This window comes from Callospermophilus lateralis (assembly GCF_048772815.1).
Source record: "Callospermophilus lateralis isolate mCalLat2 chromosome 6 unlocalized genomic scaffold, mCalLat2.hap1 SUPER_6_unloc_1, whole genome shotgun sequence".
In the NCBI taxonomy this organism is placed as follows: domain Eukaryota; kingdom Metazoa; phylum Chordata; class Mammalia; order Rodentia; family Sciuridae; genus Callospermophilus; species Callospermophilus lateralis.
This window is the reverse complement of record NW_027510149.1, coordinates 358,226-378,878: the sequence shown is the minus strand read 5'-3', so window position 1 is coordinate 378,878 and position 20,653 is coordinate 358,226. Positions and strand designations below refer to the sequence as shown.

Here is a 20,653-nt window from a genome sequence, read left to right as displayed (position 1 = left end):
AGTTGCCGAGCCTGGCCTTGGACTTGTGATCTTCCTGCCTCCGCCTCCCCAGTTGCTGTGGTTACAGGCATGGCCACTGCACCTGGCTCATCAGCTCTTTTAAAACCAGCGTGTGTTTATGGCCCTCACACTTGGCAGCCTTCCCAAGAGTGACTCTTCTGTATTTCTTCAGTTGCTCTACACTTCCACTGTACTTGAAGGGGGCCACGCTCCCAGAGGTTCCTCCTGCACGGTTGGGCACAGAGCTGATGCTCAGGTTACTGGTCCACATGAGGGTGATCTGGAGCAAGGCCCAGCCACTTCATGGCTTCTACCCATGCCCGCAGGGCTGCTGCAGGGAGACCAACTTACTGATGTTTTAAGAGTGAAAAATAGTGAAGAGGTGAGCCAGGTCTGCTGCATGGGCAGATGCCCACATCTGTGCCATTCTCTGGCCCTGTCATTCTTCCTCTCCTCTGCTGAGTGAAAAACCTGATATACATTTTCGTCTATTAACATTCTGAATGCCACCGAGGGTCTCCTAATCTGCAGTAAACAGTTCTACAAGGAATTTATGACCTGATAATTAATTTCTTTCAGAAGTAATAAAAAAGTCATTTGGGGATCCAGAGGAAAGAAAGACCCAATTTCACTTTGCTCCTGAAATCCTATTGGGTCAAAACCAGTGTATAATTAAGTAACTGATAATTGGATTTGTAGAGAATGAAGGAGCAGAGGAGTCAGCCCTGTGAGATGCCACGCTTGGGTAGTGTCTGGCTTGCTGGCAGGGCCACCTGTTCTGAGAGCTGGGCTTTTCCCTGTCCTAACACACCTGTGTCCTCCTAGGGTTTTGCAGGCTGATTCCTCATGTGCGCTCACCAGGTACTTGGACAATACATTTTGAAGGTGCAGATTATGAGAGCCACTTTCTGCGTGAGAACACAGAACTGGCAAGTAGTCTGAGGGTGTTGGGTGGGCCTGTACTGACTTGAAGATGTGATGCGGATGTGTTCCTTGCTTGCACTGAACTCTGTTGTGATGGGAAACATTTCAGGGCCCTCTTAAAATACCAGTTTGATTCAGACATCTTAAAACCATGATTTATAAAGATAACATGCATTTATATATAGATACATTTCCCTGGGCCACATCTATCTTACACTTTCATCTATTAACAAATTGTGCTGTTTGAAGAATACTTAAGTTCAGAATTATGCCAGCCTTAATGTTAATGCATATTTTAAAAATGTAGTAATATGGTGTTCTTAACAGAGTTTATAAGAAAAATATTTTTCCTTGGCAAAAAATATTTTATTCTTTTCTAGTCAGTTCTACCTTTTCTTAAATGTACAATAGTTTTTTCACTAATATTTTGCATCTTTTGAAATAGTGAAGAGCTTCTACATCTTAAGGGAAATTTCTCCTTTGCTTTGTACAGAAAGTTTTAAACAAGAAGATGCTCATTTGTATATTTAATTCAGAGCAATTTATTTTGGCTCTTCTAGCATACCTTAAATTGGAGTAGCAGATCCATCTCCAAAAATTGATTGATTGCTCTGTTAGACCAAATGTGTAATCACATTTAACTACTGATAAACCATCGCTGATTATTGTTTGCCAAATTCAAAGTTATAGCATCCACTTCTGATTACCAGATTTTTATAGGAAAACAAGTACTTTCCTAGAAGGAATCTCCAGTTCTTCACCTTCTAATTCTTAGATTCTTTAGGAGATTTCAAGTCTTGATTTTTTTTTTTTTTAAATTCCTTTATCACCTGATTTTATTTTTTTCCTTCAAAATGTTTACTCTCAGGCTTGCTGTTGTCCCATAACTAAGTGGCCCACACATGGCCACGCTGCTGCACGTGGCCTGTGTGCTGCTGGTGTGTCTCAGGTTTTGTCCCTACTTTGGGATGAGGCGTGGCATGTATAGGACATGGGGCTTTGGATGGCTTCTCTTTCCAGTTTGATGAATCAGTTCAAACCTGGCCTTGTGCTGCGACTCACCCCTCTGGGTAGACCTCCCCACCACCACCACCCCCCGCCTCCACTGGACTTCTGGCAGGGACTCTGAACGCCACTACACAACTCCTGCAGCCATTTTCTTTTCCATTTAAAATAAAATGATGTTTCATTTTCCCAAGAGACTAAAATATTAGGTTGTCTTTGGTATAGCTGGGTTTTGCTATCCTCGTTCCAGACCATATGAAATATGTTCAGATTTCTTCTTTGAACCCCCGCTCCCCCAAAAAGAACCTGGAGGGGAAGGTGAAGATTGGATTTCCGTCATAGGGGAAGGTTGTCTAACATGAGAGCAGTGGAAATTCATCTTTGTTTTTATTAATTAAGTTCTTAAAAGAACATTTAAATAGTACTATTGCCAGTCCTCTCCATGCTCAAGAGCGCCAGTATTCAGTTCTGCAGGTCACTGTGTGAGGCTGAGGTGGTGGGTCTTTCTCTCCTTTTCCTCATAAAGTGAGCCTTTGTTTTCCTCCTTCAGGCCCAGCCTTTGAGGAAAGAGCCTGAAATAATCACTGTGACCCTAAAGAAGCAGAACGGAATGGGCCTCAGCATCGTGGCAGCAAAGGTAGGGGAGTGAGCCTGGGGAGGAGCTGCAGCCTGAATGAAACCCTGTGCTGGCTGATGACTGTGGGGTGACTCTTGCTCTGAGAATGTGGCTTGGTGGGTGGTGCCCATGAAGGCAGTGAGAAAGTGTGGGCCCAGGAGAAGCCTGCACAGGTCTACCGCCTCCTCACAGCGGGTGTTGGCGTGTGAGAGCCACTGAGGACCTGCCTTGCAGATGTTCTCTTGCAGAGGTGGATTGGGGTTCAGGAGACCTCAGCTCATCACTCTCCTCTCAGGTGTTTCCTGCTGGGCTGCCCCCCAGGGCTCTTGGGATCTGAGTTCTGGCACCCACTAATCTGGCAGGACATCGACAGCCACACATTCTCTTTCAGTTAAACAACTGGAATTACTACTCATGGTCTCTTCCACTGTGAATGTTTAAGTCTGGTTTGTGTGTCCTGAACTTTGGTGGGTTCATAGACGCTTTTAGAGGAACAAACATGATTGTTAAAGCTAATATTCAATGAACAGTTCAGGGAACTCTGCTAATATTTTGTTTAAAATAATGCTTTACCAGTAAAATTACCTGTTTCCCATCTCTAGGGAATGTGTTTGGAAAGCTTGCAGATACTGTGCAGCACTATGATAGCAGTGCCCTGGGTGTTGCAGGCTGTTAGCATATCCTGAGAAGTGTTTTTAAACTGGTAATAGTAACGGAAGTATAGTTTGAAATTTGTCTTTGTACCAAATGTCTATTATCTTGAGTGTGTTCATCAGCTTATTGTTACTGTAACCAAAATACCCAACAAGAACAACTTAGAGAAGGAGAAGTTTGTTTTTACTCAGTTTTAGAGGTCCTGTCCATGGTTGGTTGTGTCTAGGTGAGGGACAGTTGAGACAGAACATTATGGTGGAGGAGCACTGCTCTGTTCCTTGAAGCCTGGAAGCAGAGAGACAGACAGGAAGGGGCCATGGACAGAGTCCCCAAGGCTGCACACCAGTGAAGTACCTCCTCCAGCCACACCCTACCTCCCTTTGGTTACCACCCAGTAGTCCATTTAAGTTGGTAATCCATCAAATGAATTAATCTACTAATGAGGTTACAGCCTTAATAATCCAGTCTTTTCACCATTGAACATTGGTGACATTGCATAACACAACAAGAGACATTTTTAGATCCAAATCATAATACTGAGTATTCATTGGAAATAAACAAACTGTCCTTTGAAACCCTGCTGTTCCCATTGCCCAGGGATCCACAGTATTTCAGCAATTGGCATGAGGGCACAGAGGCAGACCATGAGGCTAACACTGCACCAAACATGTGGAAGAGAAGGGAGCTTGCTGAGTTTGTGGCTCCTGAAGGCAGTGAGCTGGAACATGCAGGCCTCCTAACATGGGATTCCTATGGACACTGTTGCCCTTTCTTGGAATCTTTGTTCCTTATGCTCCTTCTCAGAACAAGGCTCAGGTGTCCTACGTCCAAAGATTTCACTGGCAGCCCACCCTCTCATTGCTGTCCCTCTGTGATTCTCTTTGAAGCACATTCTGCAGCTGGCAGTACATCACTAGGCATTTGCTCTACCGAGGGCTGACTGCAGAGCCTTCTCTCTAGCACCCTCACTCCCTGACAGTCCTTGGCAAACAGTAGAGGAAAATATTTCTTGAAAAAAAAAAAGGATAAACAAGACTAGTTTTTTTTTCTTTTAATTTAAAGAATGGCATTTGATTTACTGTCATGTGTCTTTAATCATGGAAGTTAATTTACATAACATAATGTTACCAGCTGTGGTCACATAATGTTCACTAGGTTAGCTCTGAAGTTTGTTATCCATAGACTGAGTCACAAAGATCCAGTTCAAGTACCAGGAAACTCTGCATTTGCACATTTTAGAAAAGTGAGAAAAAAAGAGGTTATTGGGGCTGGGGATGTGGCTCAAGTGGTAACACGCTCGCCTGGCATGCGTGGGGCACTGGGTTGAATCCTCAGCACCACATAAAAAAAAAATAAAAAAATAAAGATGGTGTGTCCTAAAAAAAAGAGGTTACTGCCCTAGAAACATTGGTGGAGCACTGTGGAAACCTTGAAGCCAGCTGGTTCCTGGATTGTGTGCTCCTATAAGAAAGGCCTGAGGGAAGACTGGTTGGGCCACAAGACCAGAGGGGCTGAGCAGATCAGCCCTGTGGCTGCTGTGCTGGATGGCCTGGCCCTCATGGCAAGGGGGTGGAGGCAGGGAGGGCAGTGTGGAGCCAGCTTCGAAACTTGAGTCAGCTCCACCAAGGAATGAAGGGTTTGCTGGTGAGGAACAGGGTGCTGACACTGACAGTTTTCTGGCTTGGTGTGGAGTAGGAGGGCCTGGACTGCTGCTCAGGAGTGTCCTATAAAAGCCCATGTGGAACTCAGTGGGCCATCTCTGAAGCCCGAGTCCCTGAGAGCCACCTCTAAGGAAGGAGGAGGGTGCATATGGAGCCTCTGAGCCCAGCCCACAGTCCAGAACTCCTGCTCAGCCCTGGTGCGCTTGGGCTCACAGGCTGTTACGTTCCAGACTCTTGCCATTTCCTTGATCCATACCTCAAAACATGTAAAGATATGAAAAGGGAAGTACCAGCTGTGAGATTCCTTTCCCTCTGTGCTTACCAGCTGGTCAGCACCCAGTTGCAGGATAAAGAAAACATTAGGATCACAGTTGATCCCAGCATACTTAGATACACAGGGAAGGCTTCACTTCTGGTGGGGTATATATACATTCAGTACTAGTGTGCTCTGCACGCACAGGAGAGGCCTGGGTTCCACCCCAGAACTGCAGAGGAAGCTACAACTGAGCAGAAGAGACTTAACTTCTGTACTTCATGTTACATGTGGAATCACTTTACAAGCCCATCTTGCCGGAGTTTGGGATGTGCAGGTTGAGCTCCCAATATCAGACTCACTGTCATCTGCAGTTTAATCAAACTCCCAATCCAGAACCACTTGTTTTCTGTTGCTGTGTGACATGGGTAGCATTTGGTTTTCCAAGGTCCCTGGTCTTCTCTCCGGTATGGTGTTCTGACACAGCAGGGAGGGAGGATGGGACTCAGGCTCCACCTGGCAATCCTCTCCCTCTGCTCCAAACTTTTGTCCTTTCCAGGCTGCCAGGTGTCAGGTGGACATTTTGGACGAGCCATGCCAAAAGTCACAGTTCAGCCTTTGTTCTGTTACGCGGAGGCACAGGCAAGATGCCAAAGACAAGAGAGCTGCCCTGTGTTGCTTTTTCCCCAGGAAGATTCAGGCCAGGAGTCAGATGACGAGCAGATGGTAGGAGCCCTGAAGGAAGGCCCTGCCTGTTGTGGCCTAGGTGAGTGGGGAAGAAGTGCAAGGAGCAGAGACAGGCCCTGGGCTGGAACACAGACCTGTGGCCGAAAGGGCTGGCCAGGCCTCACACCAGCTCTGGAGCCCTGGGAGGCTGTGCTGCTTGACCTTTAGCACTGGGCCACCGGCCCAGCTGTCCTGCAGGCACTTCCCACCCCAGCCTCTGGAGCTGCTGTGTGTCCTCTTGGCACTTGCTTATGTGCAGAAGCCTCTGAGGAGCACACAGCCTCCCTCTAGAGCTACAACAGGATTGGCCTTGTCACAAAAGTACAAGCTGTGGAACCCAAGACTAAAGCGGTGGGGGTGTCCCCCAAGGTTAGATTCAGGCCATGGAGTCCTATTAAGACTGGATTGTTACCTTTCCTAGTGTTAGGATAAACTTAGTAAGTGGCTTATTAGAATGTTTATCCCAAAGAGGGTATCACAGCCTAGTGGTGAAAAGTAGAGTATGATTCTTCAATTTTTAATCTTTAGGTTTCTCTCGTTTCCCATACTGAGGGAGATGGTTAAGAAGATTCATAGGAGGGGCTGGGTTGTGGCTCAGCAGTAGAATGCTCACCTAGCACATGCAAGGCTCTGGGTTTGATCCTCAGCACCAGATAAAAATAAAGGTATAAAAAAATTAAAAAAAAAAAGAAGATTCATAGGAAAGACTAGAGAGTAGCCACATTGGTGGTGATTCTAGCTGCAGTACAGGGTTACAGAATTAGGGCTTCCTGAAGCTTCATGTGACATAGCCATGTGCACATCTCACTGGACCTGAGTCCCTGAGTTCTCCTTCTGTGCTACATTTGCACAGTGACCCGCCCACCACTGCTCCTGGAAAGAGGCACAAGCAGACACTACCCTCTTGGGACAGGCACTGTGAAGAGCAGAGTCTGGGGCCCAGCCCCTGCTCGATATCACCACCTCACTCCACGCAGAGTTGCGGGCTGCCCGAGCCTCTCCTCTCATCCTAGCTGTAGGGGAGGGCAGACATCTCCTTGGCTTGGAGGCAGTTTTCACTTTGTTTTTCTGTTTGGTCTTTTCAGAAGTTTCGTACAGTGAGTAGAGTACATTAATTTAAAATTAAAGAAAACAGAAGTAGTTTTTCCACAGGAGAGGGCAGTTCCTCCTGCCATGGCTTATCCCCAGCTGTGAAACAGATTGAATGAGACCAAGTCTGGACTGAGCCCTCCTAGAAGTTGCTTGTTACCTAGTCGAAGTTTTCCTCTGCCATCATCATATTGCTAAACAGCTGCCCTGTCAGCAGGCCCTTCTTCACTGGGGGCACACAGTGAGCCAGCAAGTACCAGGTGGCATCGTGGGACCTTGCTTGTGCAGGGATGTTTGCTGAGGGTCTGACTCTGAGTTAGAAGGTTCGGTGAAGGTGGCACTGAGGAAATGGCTTTTGAGTTGAAACCTGATGGAAAGCAAGGGCTGCCTGATTAGAGAAGTGGGGCCACCTGTGTGTCTAAATCACGGGCACGTGGGCCAGGTCACAGAGCTGTCAGCAGCTGCTTTTGCAGGGGGCAGACTGTAGCTGGGCTCTGCTTTGCAGCCTCGTGGTCTCTTTTGCATGAGTATGTGCTCTGTGTACCTGCGAGTACAGGATGGTTCGCAGATGACTGAGCTTTCTAATAAAATATATGACAAGAGTGGGTGCTGAGCTACCGGCCACCTCCTGAGGCAGGACCTGGAGAAGGTGGGTCTTGAGGGGGTGAAGGGTTGGATTATAGATGGGGCAGGGACCTTCCGAGAGGTTTAGATGAAAGCAAAGGTTGAAATTCAACTCCCCCGCTCTGTGGCACATGCATCAGAGTCTTTCAGTGCTGGTTTCCCACCCAAGATCCTAACAGCCAGCAGGGTGGCAGGAAGTAGTCCATATAAGGTGTGCAGCTGTGCCGAGGCCTGAGTGGCTTCACAGACCCTATTGGAGGCAGGCCTCGACTCTTGTGCCCTGCTGAGGGGCTGGTGGATTCTGGCTGGGAGTTGGTGCTGACATACATGTGTGGGAAGACGGTGTTTGAGTGGGCAGTGACTTGGTTGAATATTAAAATAAATTCTGGTTCTGTCTTGAGCAGCAGGTACATTAGGTGTCACTAAAAGTGGTGCTGCTAGAGACGGGAGGGCCGAGGGGATGGGGCACTGGGACCCGAGAGCTGGGTTTAAACAGGTTGCACTTAAGATTGGGGAGCCTCATAAGCAAACATGGTACCTGGCAGATTTGGGGAATGGAGCTGAGAAGGCTGGGGCCAGAGACAAGCCTCTGGAGCTAGTGTGAGGCACCCTAAGGAGACAATTCGGAGAAGACCGCCCTTCCCTTGGCAGCATCTGATTTCAGAATTGAGAATAGTTCTGATGTCTGTTTGACGAGTGTCCTTGGAGTGAAAACCAGATGAGAAGCAGCCCCTGGGCACAGTCCTCATGCAGCTCGTTTTCCTCTGGCTTACTTGTGGTGTCCCTGGTTCTTGAGAGGAAGGCCCACAGTATAAGGCAGGCATCCCATCCTGGGCACTACCAGCATAACCTGATGTGGTTGAGAGGTGCCCAGGTGTGCAGAGTTAAAGCCCTGGACTTGTTTGTGAGCTTGCTGGGTGTTTCCTGGTACAGGGTGGTTCAGTGTGTGGCAGCCTTCTGCAGCAGGAGGTGGCCCTGTGGGCCCTGCCTCCTACCCAGCCGTGCGTGCCACACAGCCTTCTGCTGCTGCTGCACAGGCTTCAGGGCACACTGCCACTCTGAGCCACTCTGATTCTGCTGCTAGCATGCAGTTGCCACCCCGCTGAGGCCTGTTTCCTTGCCTTTGGTGCTTTGGTGGTGGCTGTAGCTCCCCATTTGTGTGCCTGGTGTAGAGCATGCACAGTGGCAGCAGGGCCACTGATGCTCCTGTGGTCTTGTGGCTAGCCAGCCCAGTGTCCCTTCCTGCGGAGGAGCCTGCCTTCCTGCGTCTGTGCTACTGCTCACTGGAACTGGGTTTGTGTTCCACCCAGGCCTCTTTCCTTTTTTAATTGGTGTGTGGCTGAGCTGCTGTAACCCTGAACTGTGTTTGATGTGAAGTTCTCTGCCTCGCCCTCTGCATGCTGGTTAGTTTTATGAAATCCAGATGATGGGGAAGCAGGGTGTGTGTACAGATTGTTTTGAAACGTTGTTTTTAGGGAATTCGGCTTGCTACTTCTTACTATCTATGGGACAACATGATGCTTCCTGTGTAGTTTGGATTTTTGAAAAAGAAATAATTTTATTTTTCCAGCTCTTTTTAAAGTTTAATAAAGTGCACAGTGAATGGGAGTCGGAGTGCACTGGTTGCGTAAGAGCCTGTGTCGCGTTGGTGCTAGCCCGTGTGTGATAGGTGCCATCCGTGCCGGAGCGTCCAGCTTGGGGTTGTGGCCCTCCCCATCTTGAGAAGCCAGCTGTTGGCTGCTTGAAAACTGAGAAGTGGGCGGCTGGTTTCAGCTCAGGAGCTGTTGTTGTTGTCCTAGAGAGGAGAATGTGGTTCTCTGTGGTTGGAAGGACAGAACCGGTGAGTTTCTTGAGGGCTCTTCCGGGATCCTTGACAAAGGCTTCTCCTCCAGGCCACTTGTTTAGGCCTGTTGATAATTAACTTGCTTGTGAAGAACCACTGAATGTAGCTGTGATTACACACCCAAGTGGTTGGTGCTCTCTTTATGCTGTAAATTCTTAAGGTTTGTAAAAACATAAAGCCTTTATATGCTTTTTATTTGAGAGAAAAACCATAACATTTGATCCTGCTGGTTACAAAATGGTGAAAACCGCTTTATTTAAACAATGATAAGTGCAGCTGTGTGGCTTGCCAGGGCTGAGGACTGGAATAGCCCCCACCTGACTGTTTGCTGCACTGAGTGGGGTTCCTGTGACCTTTCTCCAAAACCTGTTTTCTTCTCTATTTTTTTTTTTTTTAAGCAACACGAGAGTGACAAGTTTAAAAGTACTTAGGACCTTTTACTAGCCCGTGTAAAAATGGAAGGTTAATTAGTGCTTTAAAGATGTTTGTGCTTTTAGACTAGATACTGAAGAAGTTTTTAAAACTCATCTTAAAACACAAGATGCCTGTATTAAAAAGAAGAAAGGCAGTGTTGGTTAATATGCCTCTCACTATCTGAGGAGCAGTTTGCTTCCAGAAACTGTGATTTCATCCTTTGAAGAGATTGAGACCATCCTCTTGGGTTGTTCGTTCATGGCCCTGTTCCACCATGTGGGAAATCCTGGTGGAGAGTGCAGTCACCTCGTCGGGGCTCTTTGTGAAGACCACTCCCTGGCGCACAGAGCGACTCTGTTAGGACAAAGTGCCTCTGTGACTTTTACCTGTGAACAAGAAAATAGTATATTTTTGTGCCAAAAGAAAAATAGTAAATTATTTAAAAGAATGATTCTTTCACTGATTTTTTTTTTTAATTATGGCCCAAGGGCTAATTTCTTGGATTGACTGAAATATGGATTTTGTTATAGTAGTAAAATAGGAAGAATATGAATTGTGAGTCCTCTGATGAACTGTCTTCTCACAGTGTGGTGCACGTAAAGCCTAGACTGTGCTGGCCTTGTTCCGCCTCCCCATCAGGCTTACAGGTCCAGGTGTGCCCCTCTGCAGATCCACCGTGGCAAGCTCTGTGAGGAGGTGAAGGGTCCCTCCAAGGGCCTCTCACCACTCTGCGAGTCCAAGGAAAGCTTGGGGTGCCTCCTCCCTGGCGACAGTCTCTCTCTCTCTCTCTCTCTCTCTCTCTCTCTCTCTATCTCTCTCTCTCTCTCTCTCACACACACACACACACACACACACACTCACTCTGCTGGGGTTTCTTGGACTCCTCACTCAGGCCTTCTTGGGGCCCAGCTTCAGCCTCTTTTGCCTCTTTATTCTGTGAAGAGAGAAGAGTTGGGAGATGGGTGTGTTTTGGTTTTTCCTCTTTATATTTGATACAAAAAGAGTAAGCAACAAACCAATGGGATTAGCATTTTGCCCATGAAGGTCAAGCTTGCCTTGTGTATCATACCATGTCTGTTAGGATAATTTATCATTTACTCTCAGGGTTGCCGGTGTTGAAGCTATGTAAGGAATGAATTTTAGAACTGATTATTTAAACATTAAGGTAATTCCAAAAAGAGAACTCTTCCGAATGTTTCTTAAACTCCAGTTTGGATTTTGATAGATTGGTGATAAAGCCTTTGAAGCCCTGAGAACTGTGGGTGTGAGCTAGCTGCGTGCTGCATAGGGCTCTTAGGTCCCAGGCCCACATTGTTTACAGCTCCAGCCGGGCGCCAGGCTGGCCTCCGCACCTGAGAACAATGGGCTGGGCCAGGCAGCTTGGCAGCACCTTCTTCCTCCAGCATTTTTTTTTCCTACTGGATTGTTGCTTAATGATGTTTTCGTGCTGTTACTCATACGGACTCCCACACACTCTGTTTGCTCCTGGGGTGTCTGGAGTGCCCGCTCCTGCTTATGCCTGCATCCACACAAGGCAGAGGATGGGTGCCTTTGCCTGCTTCTGAGAAGGCAGGTGAGGAGCCAGAGCGGGCCTGGGGAGCAGCCTTCCCCTCCTCGGCTGAGGCGGCTGGAAGCGCAGTCTCGCAGCTAGGCAATACACGGTGGCGAGGTGGAGTTACTTCTGTCTTCTAGTTGGGCATTTGCTCTGCTGTGCTCGGGTGTGACCGTCTAGAGGTAAAGCTGAGCTGAGGTTCTGTTGCACCCTCTTCTCCCTCTGCCCTTATTTCTCTCTCTCCTCAAAGCCCCTTTCCTCTGAGAAGGAGAGTGGCTACCAGTGCATTTTAAGCTTGGGATGCAGACCCCCTGTGGGTGGCATCTCTGTGTCCCTTGACCCCTGTATGTGTTCCCTGTCAGTCTCTCTATTGGGAATCAGGGAGAGGGCATGTCCTGCTTACTGTGTAAGGGAACCGGCCTGTTGAATGAGGAGTGGGTAATCCTAAATGGTTGTGATGTTAATTTTGCAAATAATAAGTAGACCAAAATGCAGTATTTTTAAATACTATCTTAGGTACCTTTAGGCAATAACTTCTTAATATTATTTAGCTCTTATGTATTGCTCTTCTGTGTTGTGTTCTCAATTACAATGGCACTCATTGTTTTTCTCATGGTTAGAAACCAGAGCATAATGTTTGTGTGTATGTTGTTATAAGATCTTATTTTGACCAGTTATCTGCATAATTATAATTTCATTACTAGTTACTCTGGTTACTGATAGCATACATACTGTGAAAATCCTTCAATTTCACAGCAGGGCTGTTCAATAAAAATATATTGTGAACCACATTGGTAATTAGAAATTTTCTATTAGCTACATTTTTTAAAAAAGAAGTGAAATTCATTTTTATAATGCTTCATTTTATTTACTACACTCAAAATGTTGCTTTAGCATGTGATCAGCGTAAAAGTCAGTATTTCCAAACATGCCTTGAAATCTCGGTGTTTTATACTCAGATGCCTATTCTAAAGCCATGTTTCAAGGGTTGTACTGGATGGCATGGTTGTAGGCTGACGGATACCAGTCTACCAACAGCCATAACCTGCTGTATGTTCCTGAACTGACTTCTAGTTGGTATGTACAAAGCTTCTGCTTTCAGCTTTAGTGACTGATGTGCTGTCTGCTAACATCCAGTGGCAGAGAAGGCATAACTTCTGCACCTCACTTTCCTTCCCCAACTGGGAAAGGGATAGAAGTATCATAGATTGAATTAATCACTTTTGCGTCTGTGTAAAATAGAAGCTAATGTATCGCATAATAAATTTTGAGTTCAGTCTTCCTGGGCCAGGTTATATTGTGCATTACTATTTAGAAATTGGGCATAAATTAAGTGGTTTAATGAATTTTATCTTACATATTTTTTATCCTAGGCTAACGTGTTATTTCTATTCAGGTGAAATGGGCAGGTAGTAAGGGGGCTCCCTACAGCTAAGGAATTGTAAGGGCTCAGCAATTGGGTTTTCCTTTGCACCTGTCAGTAGCTGTCCATTTCCAGTATGTCTGGCTTCTTTCTCTGCTGTCCAGGTTGTCAGACCAGGACTACTGTGACGAGATTGACACAGCGAGCCTCTTATAGTTGGGCCAACAGTATGGTATTGGGGATGAAAGTAACTATCCTTATGCTCTGATGCAGATGATCAGAAATTCCTTAGTGGTCTTTCATCTCAAGTTACTCCTCTATAATTTTGTTTTTCTGAAATAACCACCAGAGGCATTGTAAATTCTCTACAGCAGTTGTGTTCACAGATTTTTACAGAAGGTATGTGACTGAGCTGCACAGGAAGTGAGCTCATCTATCATCTGATACGCTTAGGCTTTCTAACTTTCTGAACTAATTTTACGAAGATGTATTGCTAATTCCTATGTAATAGACATGTATCTGTTCCTTCTTCACTTACCAAAGTATTCATCCATTCATTAAAACTTCAGACTCCTTATCCCAGTAAATATGCACTCCAGGGGAACAAGGAAAACCCCATGTGAGCACAAATGAGAAGAGATGGCGGCTGGTGGGTGACAGGTGAGCCTAGGGGTCGAATGAATCTGGGCAGATTCATGGCATCAGAAGGATGTTTTGTGTGGAGAGAATGACAACATCAGGAAAGTGAGTCAGCGTAGGGTGACGTGGAGCATGATTGGGAGCGGTTTGTACTTGGAACCCGAGCTGGGGAGCCTCAAGTGCCTATGCAGAGGCAGCTTGTGACCACGGAGAAGTCTGGTCAGGTCAGATGGTTCCCACTAGGCTTTAGGAGAGGCAGAGTGGCAGTGGAGAGGCAAACAACTCTGCTGCAAGACGGCGTCCTGGTCTTGCTGGAGGTTTCTGAAATTCATGATCAGTTTACTTTAATATTTAAATTTGGACTTGCAGATTTCATGTTGTGTGTAATAGTGTAAGTTGCCTAATTAAAGCAGCACAGGATTTTAGGTTACTTAGATGTACTTGTGACGAACATGGGGTCTGCAACCTCACCATGTGTAGTAGATGTCTAGAATGTCGTTTTGATGTAGTAGGTTTAATGGAGTCCTTGGGCTGTGATTCCTGAATGTCAGATTGATTGAAGACATTCCTGACAAGAGCAACCTGCAGTAGTCAGGGTTGTCATGGCCCTTCCTAAATGAGCTTGAGTACCAAGGAGCCCCTGCAGATGGGCAACAGGGAGAGGCAGAGCAGAGTTGTTATGTCATAAAGAGTCGTCTTATTACAGTTTGTCTAAGTAGGCAATTGAGGGTCTTTTATATTCATGGCTATATTCTAAAGCATACCAGAAATGGGGAAAGGAATCTTGATTTATTGTTTTAAAATACGTGTTTGTTATTTTTCCTAAAATACTCCTATTGCTAGCACATGAGGATAGTTTATTTAAAAGTACAAAGTCAGTGTTGTATTAATCAAAAGATACTACTACGTGAAAACATGGGTAAGTAAGAGCCTATTCCCACCAGCAGTGGTATTCTGACATTCAGTAAGCATTGCTTTTCTATCAGTCAAGCAGGAAACAGAACAACAAAGTCTTTGTTTTAGAACTTTAAAAAAATCGGAGCCCGGCACAGTTGTGCAGGCCTGTAATCCTAGCGGCTCAGAAGGCTGAGGGAAGAGGATGGTGAGTTCAAACCACCCTCAGCAAAAGCAAGATGATAAGCAATGCAGTGAGACCCTGTCTCTAAATAAAGAATACAAAATAGGGCTGGAGATGTGGCTCAGTGGCCTGAGCCTGGCACACCCCCCCCCAAAAAAAAAATCTGGCCTAAATAACAGGGAACAGTTATGTAGCAGTACCAGAAAAGGAAGGGGGTTCAGTGTCCTGGCAGAGTGATTGATGCCTACAAGCAAGCAGAGGCCCTCCTGGCAGGTAGGCTCCATCCAGGCAGCCATGTCTCTTTTCACATGTGCAAACACAGAGCTCATGGCAGGAGGGGCATGCAGGGGAGGCTTGTTGAATGAGCAGAATGGTCATTTGAACAGCTGTGTTGTGCAATTAAGAAGTTGTTTGTATCTCACAAAGATATCAATATGTGACACTTGGACTAATTAGATCATTAACCCAGTTTAACAGCAGCTGGGGCTGCCTTAGAAGTCAGATCCTGGATTGGGGTTATAGCTCAGTGGTAGAGTGCTCGCCTCTTATGTGGAAGGCACTGGGTTCCATCCTCAGCACCACATAAAAATAAAATACAGTTATTGTGTCCATCTACAACTAAAAAAAAAAGAAGTCAGGTCCTGTATGTGCCTTGGGCCCCTTGACCAAAGAAAGGTGGTACATGCACAGGTGAGGTTTTAGAAGTCAGGTCTTGTGTGTTCCTGGGTCCCTGACCAAGGAAGGTGGTGCCTGCTCAGGTGAGGTCAGGTAAAAAGTGTAGTTTACTGACTTTGCTAAGTGACTGGCTAAGGTCAGAAAATTGCCATTTGTTGGGTACCTAGTATGGGTTCATTCTGTCTGAAAGGCGCAGGATTTGCCCTGCTCCAGGGAGGCTTCTGTGGCTGTCGTGGAGAGTGATTACTCTCCAGTGCTGGGCTACCTCACGGGGTTGCCTACAACTGGGGGAATGCAGCTGTAGACATAGGACAGGAAATTGTTAACAAATGGGGGAAATGTGGATAGTTTCCACCTGAAAATTGCATCATCTCAGGGTCTTGTAAAAAATCTATTTTAATTAAGTGACTTGCTAAAATCATTGTTTTTTCCTTTTCTTATATACTTTCTTGTATGATGTAATAATTCCTAAGTGTTTAAGTGAATATGAATTTACCTTTGTCATGGCTTAAAAATGTATGTACTCAATCATATAATGTCAGTCAGTAATACCCAAATAAGATTTCATGTGTAATTTTTCCTTTGATGATCCTAGAAAACTATCCGGTGTTAATTTTTATCTTGTAATTGTGATGTCTAAGTAGAATATAGATGATTCTGTAATTATACATATACCTAAGTATGTGTCATTTTATTATGAAAGAATAATGTAACAATTTTATATGGCTTGGGTTTTGTAGCTTTACTATTTAGAGTTACAAAGTGTAAGTTACAGTATTTAATGCATAATTTTCTCATACTACCTAAGTCCCTCTTATTATTGACCACAAAAACAAAACAAAACAAAACAAAAAAAAACTCGTTTTCTTTTTTTAAAATTTTGAAAAGAACATGGGTGTAAGGGTGAATTGCAGAGGGTAGAAATCCTGCCCTGTGGTTAACAGCATGTGTCATGTGAGTGCTGATGATTGGCTTGCGAGCTGCTTGGACACTTCTTGGTCAGTTCAGGATTCTAAGTCCATTTCAGTCTTATCAGCTGATTTATGAAAATTGATTTTTTCAGGAGCCTTTTTTTTTCCTTCCAAATTTGGAATCAAAAAGTAGAAATATTTTCTGTAGTTTCTTCAGGTGTAGCAAGTGGAGTATTGATTCTGTTGAAGTAGTTCAGAGCTCTGGAGTGAGGTGCAGCTCTCTGCTCACTCACGGCAAGTTTTGGTTTGTTGCACTTTGCTGCCCATTTAATTTCCTGCTGTGCATTCAGCTTCTTACCTTGTTTTTGTGTAGGGCGCTGGCCAGGATAAACTGGGCATCTATGTCAAGTCTGTCGTGAAAGGAGGCGCTGCAGATGTGGTCAGTATCACTGCTGAGGAGGCAAGCTTTTGATGTCCTGTGCTTGATGGACGGGATGGGTGCTATGTGCTGGTGCCCCTGGCTGAGCGGGACTGGGCAGGACTAGGGGGACAGCCAGTCTGCTCACACTGCTTCTCTTCTCCCGCAATGTGTCTGCACACTGCATGGTGGGCCAGGATGGACGACTAGCAGCAGGAGACCAGCTCCTCAGTGTGGATGGACGCAGTCTGGTGGGGCTCTCTCAGGAAAGGTATGACCCATGGATTATTTGAAAGCTTAGTGTTTTTATATGATTTTCACATACAGTTTTGAAATTGGGAGATGAAAGCTAAAAAGCTCTGTGCCCTTATTATTCTGCAGTATTTTAAGTGTAAACTCCTAGTGTATTTGACATTTCCTTTACTATCAAATGATAACTATATATTTTAGTCTAGAATACTTTCTTGTAAATTAGAGATACACACACACACACACACACACATATACTTAATACTTTATGAAATTTGTAATTTTTGAGTATCATCTTTTTTTTTTTTTTTTTCTAACAGGAATGAACCCAGGGGTGCTCTACTATTGAGCTACATCCATAGCCCCATTTATTTTATTTTATTTATTTTTTTGGCGGGGGGTGAGGGAATGGAGACAGAGTATCACTAAATACCCAGGTTGACATCAAACTTGGGGATTCCCCTGCCTCAACCTCCTAAGTAGCTAAGATTATAGAGATATGCCACCACACACCCAGCTAATCTTACTATCTTAATATATTAGGGGATATGTTAGCATGCATTTATGGTTCATTTTTCAAAGGAAGGAAGTGGCAGAAGATAATTTGTCTGAAAGTCAGAATTGTCCAAAATGGCAAATGAGGCTGGGTGACATGATTGGTGGCTGTGTTTGCCATGGCTGACAAAATGACAGTGAATATGGTTTCATTTTTCTTACACTGGTGACATTCTCTTCCCAGGGCAGCAGAACTCATGACAAGAACAAGTTCCGTGGTTACACTCGAGGTAGCAAAGCAAGGTGCCATCTATCACGGCCTGGCCACCCTCCTCAACCAGCCATCCCCCATGATGCAGAGAAGTAAGGACCATGAAGTGCTCGCTGACCAGGGGCAGCTGGCTTCTGCTGACCCTATGCTGTGTGCTAGATGTATCAGACATGACTTGTTAGTAGTTATAGCAGAACCAGTGCTGGTGTTATCACTGTCTCAGTTCTGAAAATAAGGATGTCAAGGCTGAAAGCACAATAGCAAGACTCAGATGGTGCCACCTGCCCTGGGAGCCCATTCTGATCCTCCAGTTCCTTTCTGCTCCTGTGGAGCTGATCCGTGCTGCTGATAAGCTTCTGTAGGCCAGGAGCAAATAAGTGCTTAGCCAGTCGTGAGTAAGTAAAGATTCAGTTTTGATAGGCAAGCCTAGGATGGGAGGTCCTTAAAGGACATGGCGCATTCTTTACTGAAGGAATTTTCACATATGTGCTGAAGTAAGCTATGTAAGTGTATGTAATTCACTTTAAATTAAAAATTCAGTTTTTAAAATAATTTATTTGTGGGAACTGTGTTTGTATAACTACATCAAAAACATCTCACGATGAAATTAATATAAACTCAAGGCTTTTTAAAGAATCCCTTCAGAAACCTCAAGGAGAAAAACATAATGACTCACTCTCTGAAGTCATCGCATACCTTCCAGATCTCTGAAATAATACCCTTTTTAATATGTGCACAGCTTGTGAAGTGTGGTCTTCACAGAGCCCTCTTCTCCATAGAACCTGACATCTGTAGCTGGAAGTAGCATGCCAGGCCCTGGCAGTCTGCGCCTTTGCTTACTGAAGCCAGCAGGTGGGGAGGGCGCCCCAGCTAACCACACATTCATCGTGAGCCTTGCCTCTGTGTGCCTCTTACATTTGACCCCACCCCATACAACAGGACACAAGCAAACTAGACTTTGAGTTAGAAGCCAGAGAGGGAAGCCCCTAAGTGCACACAGCAGATCAGAGTTGGCAGCAGGTAGAGGACGCAGACAGCTGGCACCATAACAATGCCATGACCCCAGCGATCCAGAGACAAGACCATTTGCAAGTCTTGAGGAACAAGCAGACCACATTTTTCTCCTGGTTTTTAAATTTACTTTAGAAGGGGTTATTTACGTGGGTGTCATTTGATGAGAATAGAATTTTAGAAGTATATTTTTTTCTGTAGATACTGGTTAAGTGAGATGCTTTCTGTAGTCTCAGGATTTTTATTTGAAAGCTTTTTAACAGTTCTATACAAAGAATCTACTTTTACATAAAAATCACTATTTTCTTGCTGGGAAAAGTTCTTATGAAATTTAAATAGTTTTAGAATTTATCTTCCTTTTAAAGCTAAACAAGGTGTCTTAAGATCTTTCAACCAATGAAGAGATATTGAATGTACTTTGATTTCAGTTTCAGATCGACGTGGCTCAGGTAAACCCCGACCAAAAAGTGAAGGTTTTGAGCTCTATAATAATTCAGCTCAAAATGGGTCGCCAGAGAGTCCTCAGCTGCCCTGGGCAGAGTACAGTGAGCCAAAGAAATTGCCAGATGACAGACTGATGAAAAACAGAGCTGACCATCGCTCTAGCCCCAACGTGGCAAGTAAGAGGGGTCACTTCCTTCCTTAGTACCCACGTGGTCACAGTCAGCAGTGAGGGGGCATGGTTCTGTGTTAGCTATTCAGGTGTCATCACCTGCATATTTTGGCTGAGTGAGAGACAAGGGGTGTCGGGACTAACATTTTAAAGATTCTTTTCTTGTAACAGAAGTAAAAGCCCAGTTGATGCTCTGGGCAAAATGCCTTGGTAATGTCTTTGACCAAGATTGGCAAATTACCAACTGAAGCCAAGATGGTTTTGACATTTTTCAGGGGTTGTTAACAGAAAGGAGGAGAAGTCATAGTAGGAAACACAGTGAGGCACAAGATTCTCAAAGCCTGGCGTGCTCACTATTTACCCTATCCCTAGTCTTGGAAAAAGCTCTGGGCTGGGTCTGCAAGCTGGGTGACCCAGCTTCTCCCCCACCTCATGTGTTTGTCTGATCTGTGGTGTGAGCAGTGTGGTGGTATGTGAGACACCATTGCTTCCTTTAAGGACACTCTCACCTGCTTCTCAGGTGGTTGGTTTACTATGAAACCTTTCCCTGTTTCCAACAGATCAGCCGCCGAGTCCTGGAGGGAAGAGCCCATATTCCTCTGGAACCACAGCCAAGATAACATCTGTCTCCACGGGGAACCTCTGCGCTGAGGTCTGATTGATGTGTTGTGGCTCTTACCTCTCTTAGGTCCTTAGGTCCCCTGGGACCATCCCAGTTACCTAAAGCAGCTCTTACTCAGCAAAGTGGCCTTGGTTCTGACTCTCAGATTTATAGCATTTAATTTTTGGATTTTTAGTAACTAGTCAGGTAAATTCATGTTGAATTAAATCTGGAGAAAATGAAATGTGTTTTATTATTCACAATATGGAGTCAAACACTTTTAATTTTTAATACAGTATTTAACATATATAGGGTTTTTTATCTTAAAACAGATCACTGGAAACGGAATTAATCTGTTTAAAGTTGCAAATGACTCACTCTTCCTTGTTCTTCACAATTTGCAGGAGCAGAGCCCTCCACCCAGACCTGAAGCCTACCCCATCCCGACTCAGACATACACCAGAGAATATTTCACGTTCCCAGCCTCCAAATCCCAGGATCGCATGGTTCCTCCTCAGAACCAGTGGCCAGACTATGAGGAGAAGCCCCACATGCACACAGATAGCAGTCATGCCAGTGTTGCCATTCAGGTTAGAAGCAAGTGGTTCCACAAACCTCTGCACCTGCGAGGGAACAAAAGGGACCAGTGAGACAGGGTGATGAGCGATTTCTGAGGCACAGTTGGAATTTTCTCTTTTTTCTTTTATGGTTTTGTGGTCTGAGGAAAAAAAGACATAGTGTCGAATATAGGATAAGAGAGAGAATGGCTTCTGCATGCTCTTGTGTCTGTGCAAGGAAGCCTTAGTGGCACAAGGCCTTGCACTTCTGGGGTAGGGCTCCCTGAGGCAGGACAGAGCAGTGAGAACCAGGGATGTCGTTTGCACTTTGTTTCTGTCTCCATCCCTGGAGCTTGTCATGCACCTGGGAAGTGGGGCTGGTAGACACAGGGTAGTCTGTGCTCCTGTGGT

At 45.3% G+C, this 20,653-nt stretch overlaps 1 protein-coding gene across 16 annotated transcripts in view; it reads left to right on the top strand.

The window, feature by feature from the left end:
• Positions 1-20,653, top strand: part of Afdn (afadin, adherens junction formation factor) — a 128,134-nt gene that overhangs the window by 87,498 nt on the left and 19,983 nt on the right. For all 16 annotated transcript variants that reach the window (XM_076858035.2, XM_076858034.2, XM_076858029.2 and 13 more), the window contains 8 exons: positions 826-929; positions 2,480-2,566; positions 16,401-16,466; positions 16,643-16,716; positions 17,434-17,552; positions 18,900-19,091; positions 19,645-19,736; positions 20,090-20,275. In XM_076858035.2, coding sequence (XP_076714150.1) covers positions 826-929; positions 2,480-2,566; positions 16,401-16,466; positions 16,643-16,716; positions 17,434-17,552; positions 18,900-19,091; positions 19,645-19,736; positions 20,090-20,275 — 920 coding nt within the window. The remainder of the gene's footprint in view (positions 1-825; positions 930-2,479; positions 2,567-16,400; positions 16,467-16,642; positions 16,717-17,433; positions 17,553-18,899; positions 19,092-19,644; positions 19,737-20,089; positions 20,276-20,653) is intronic.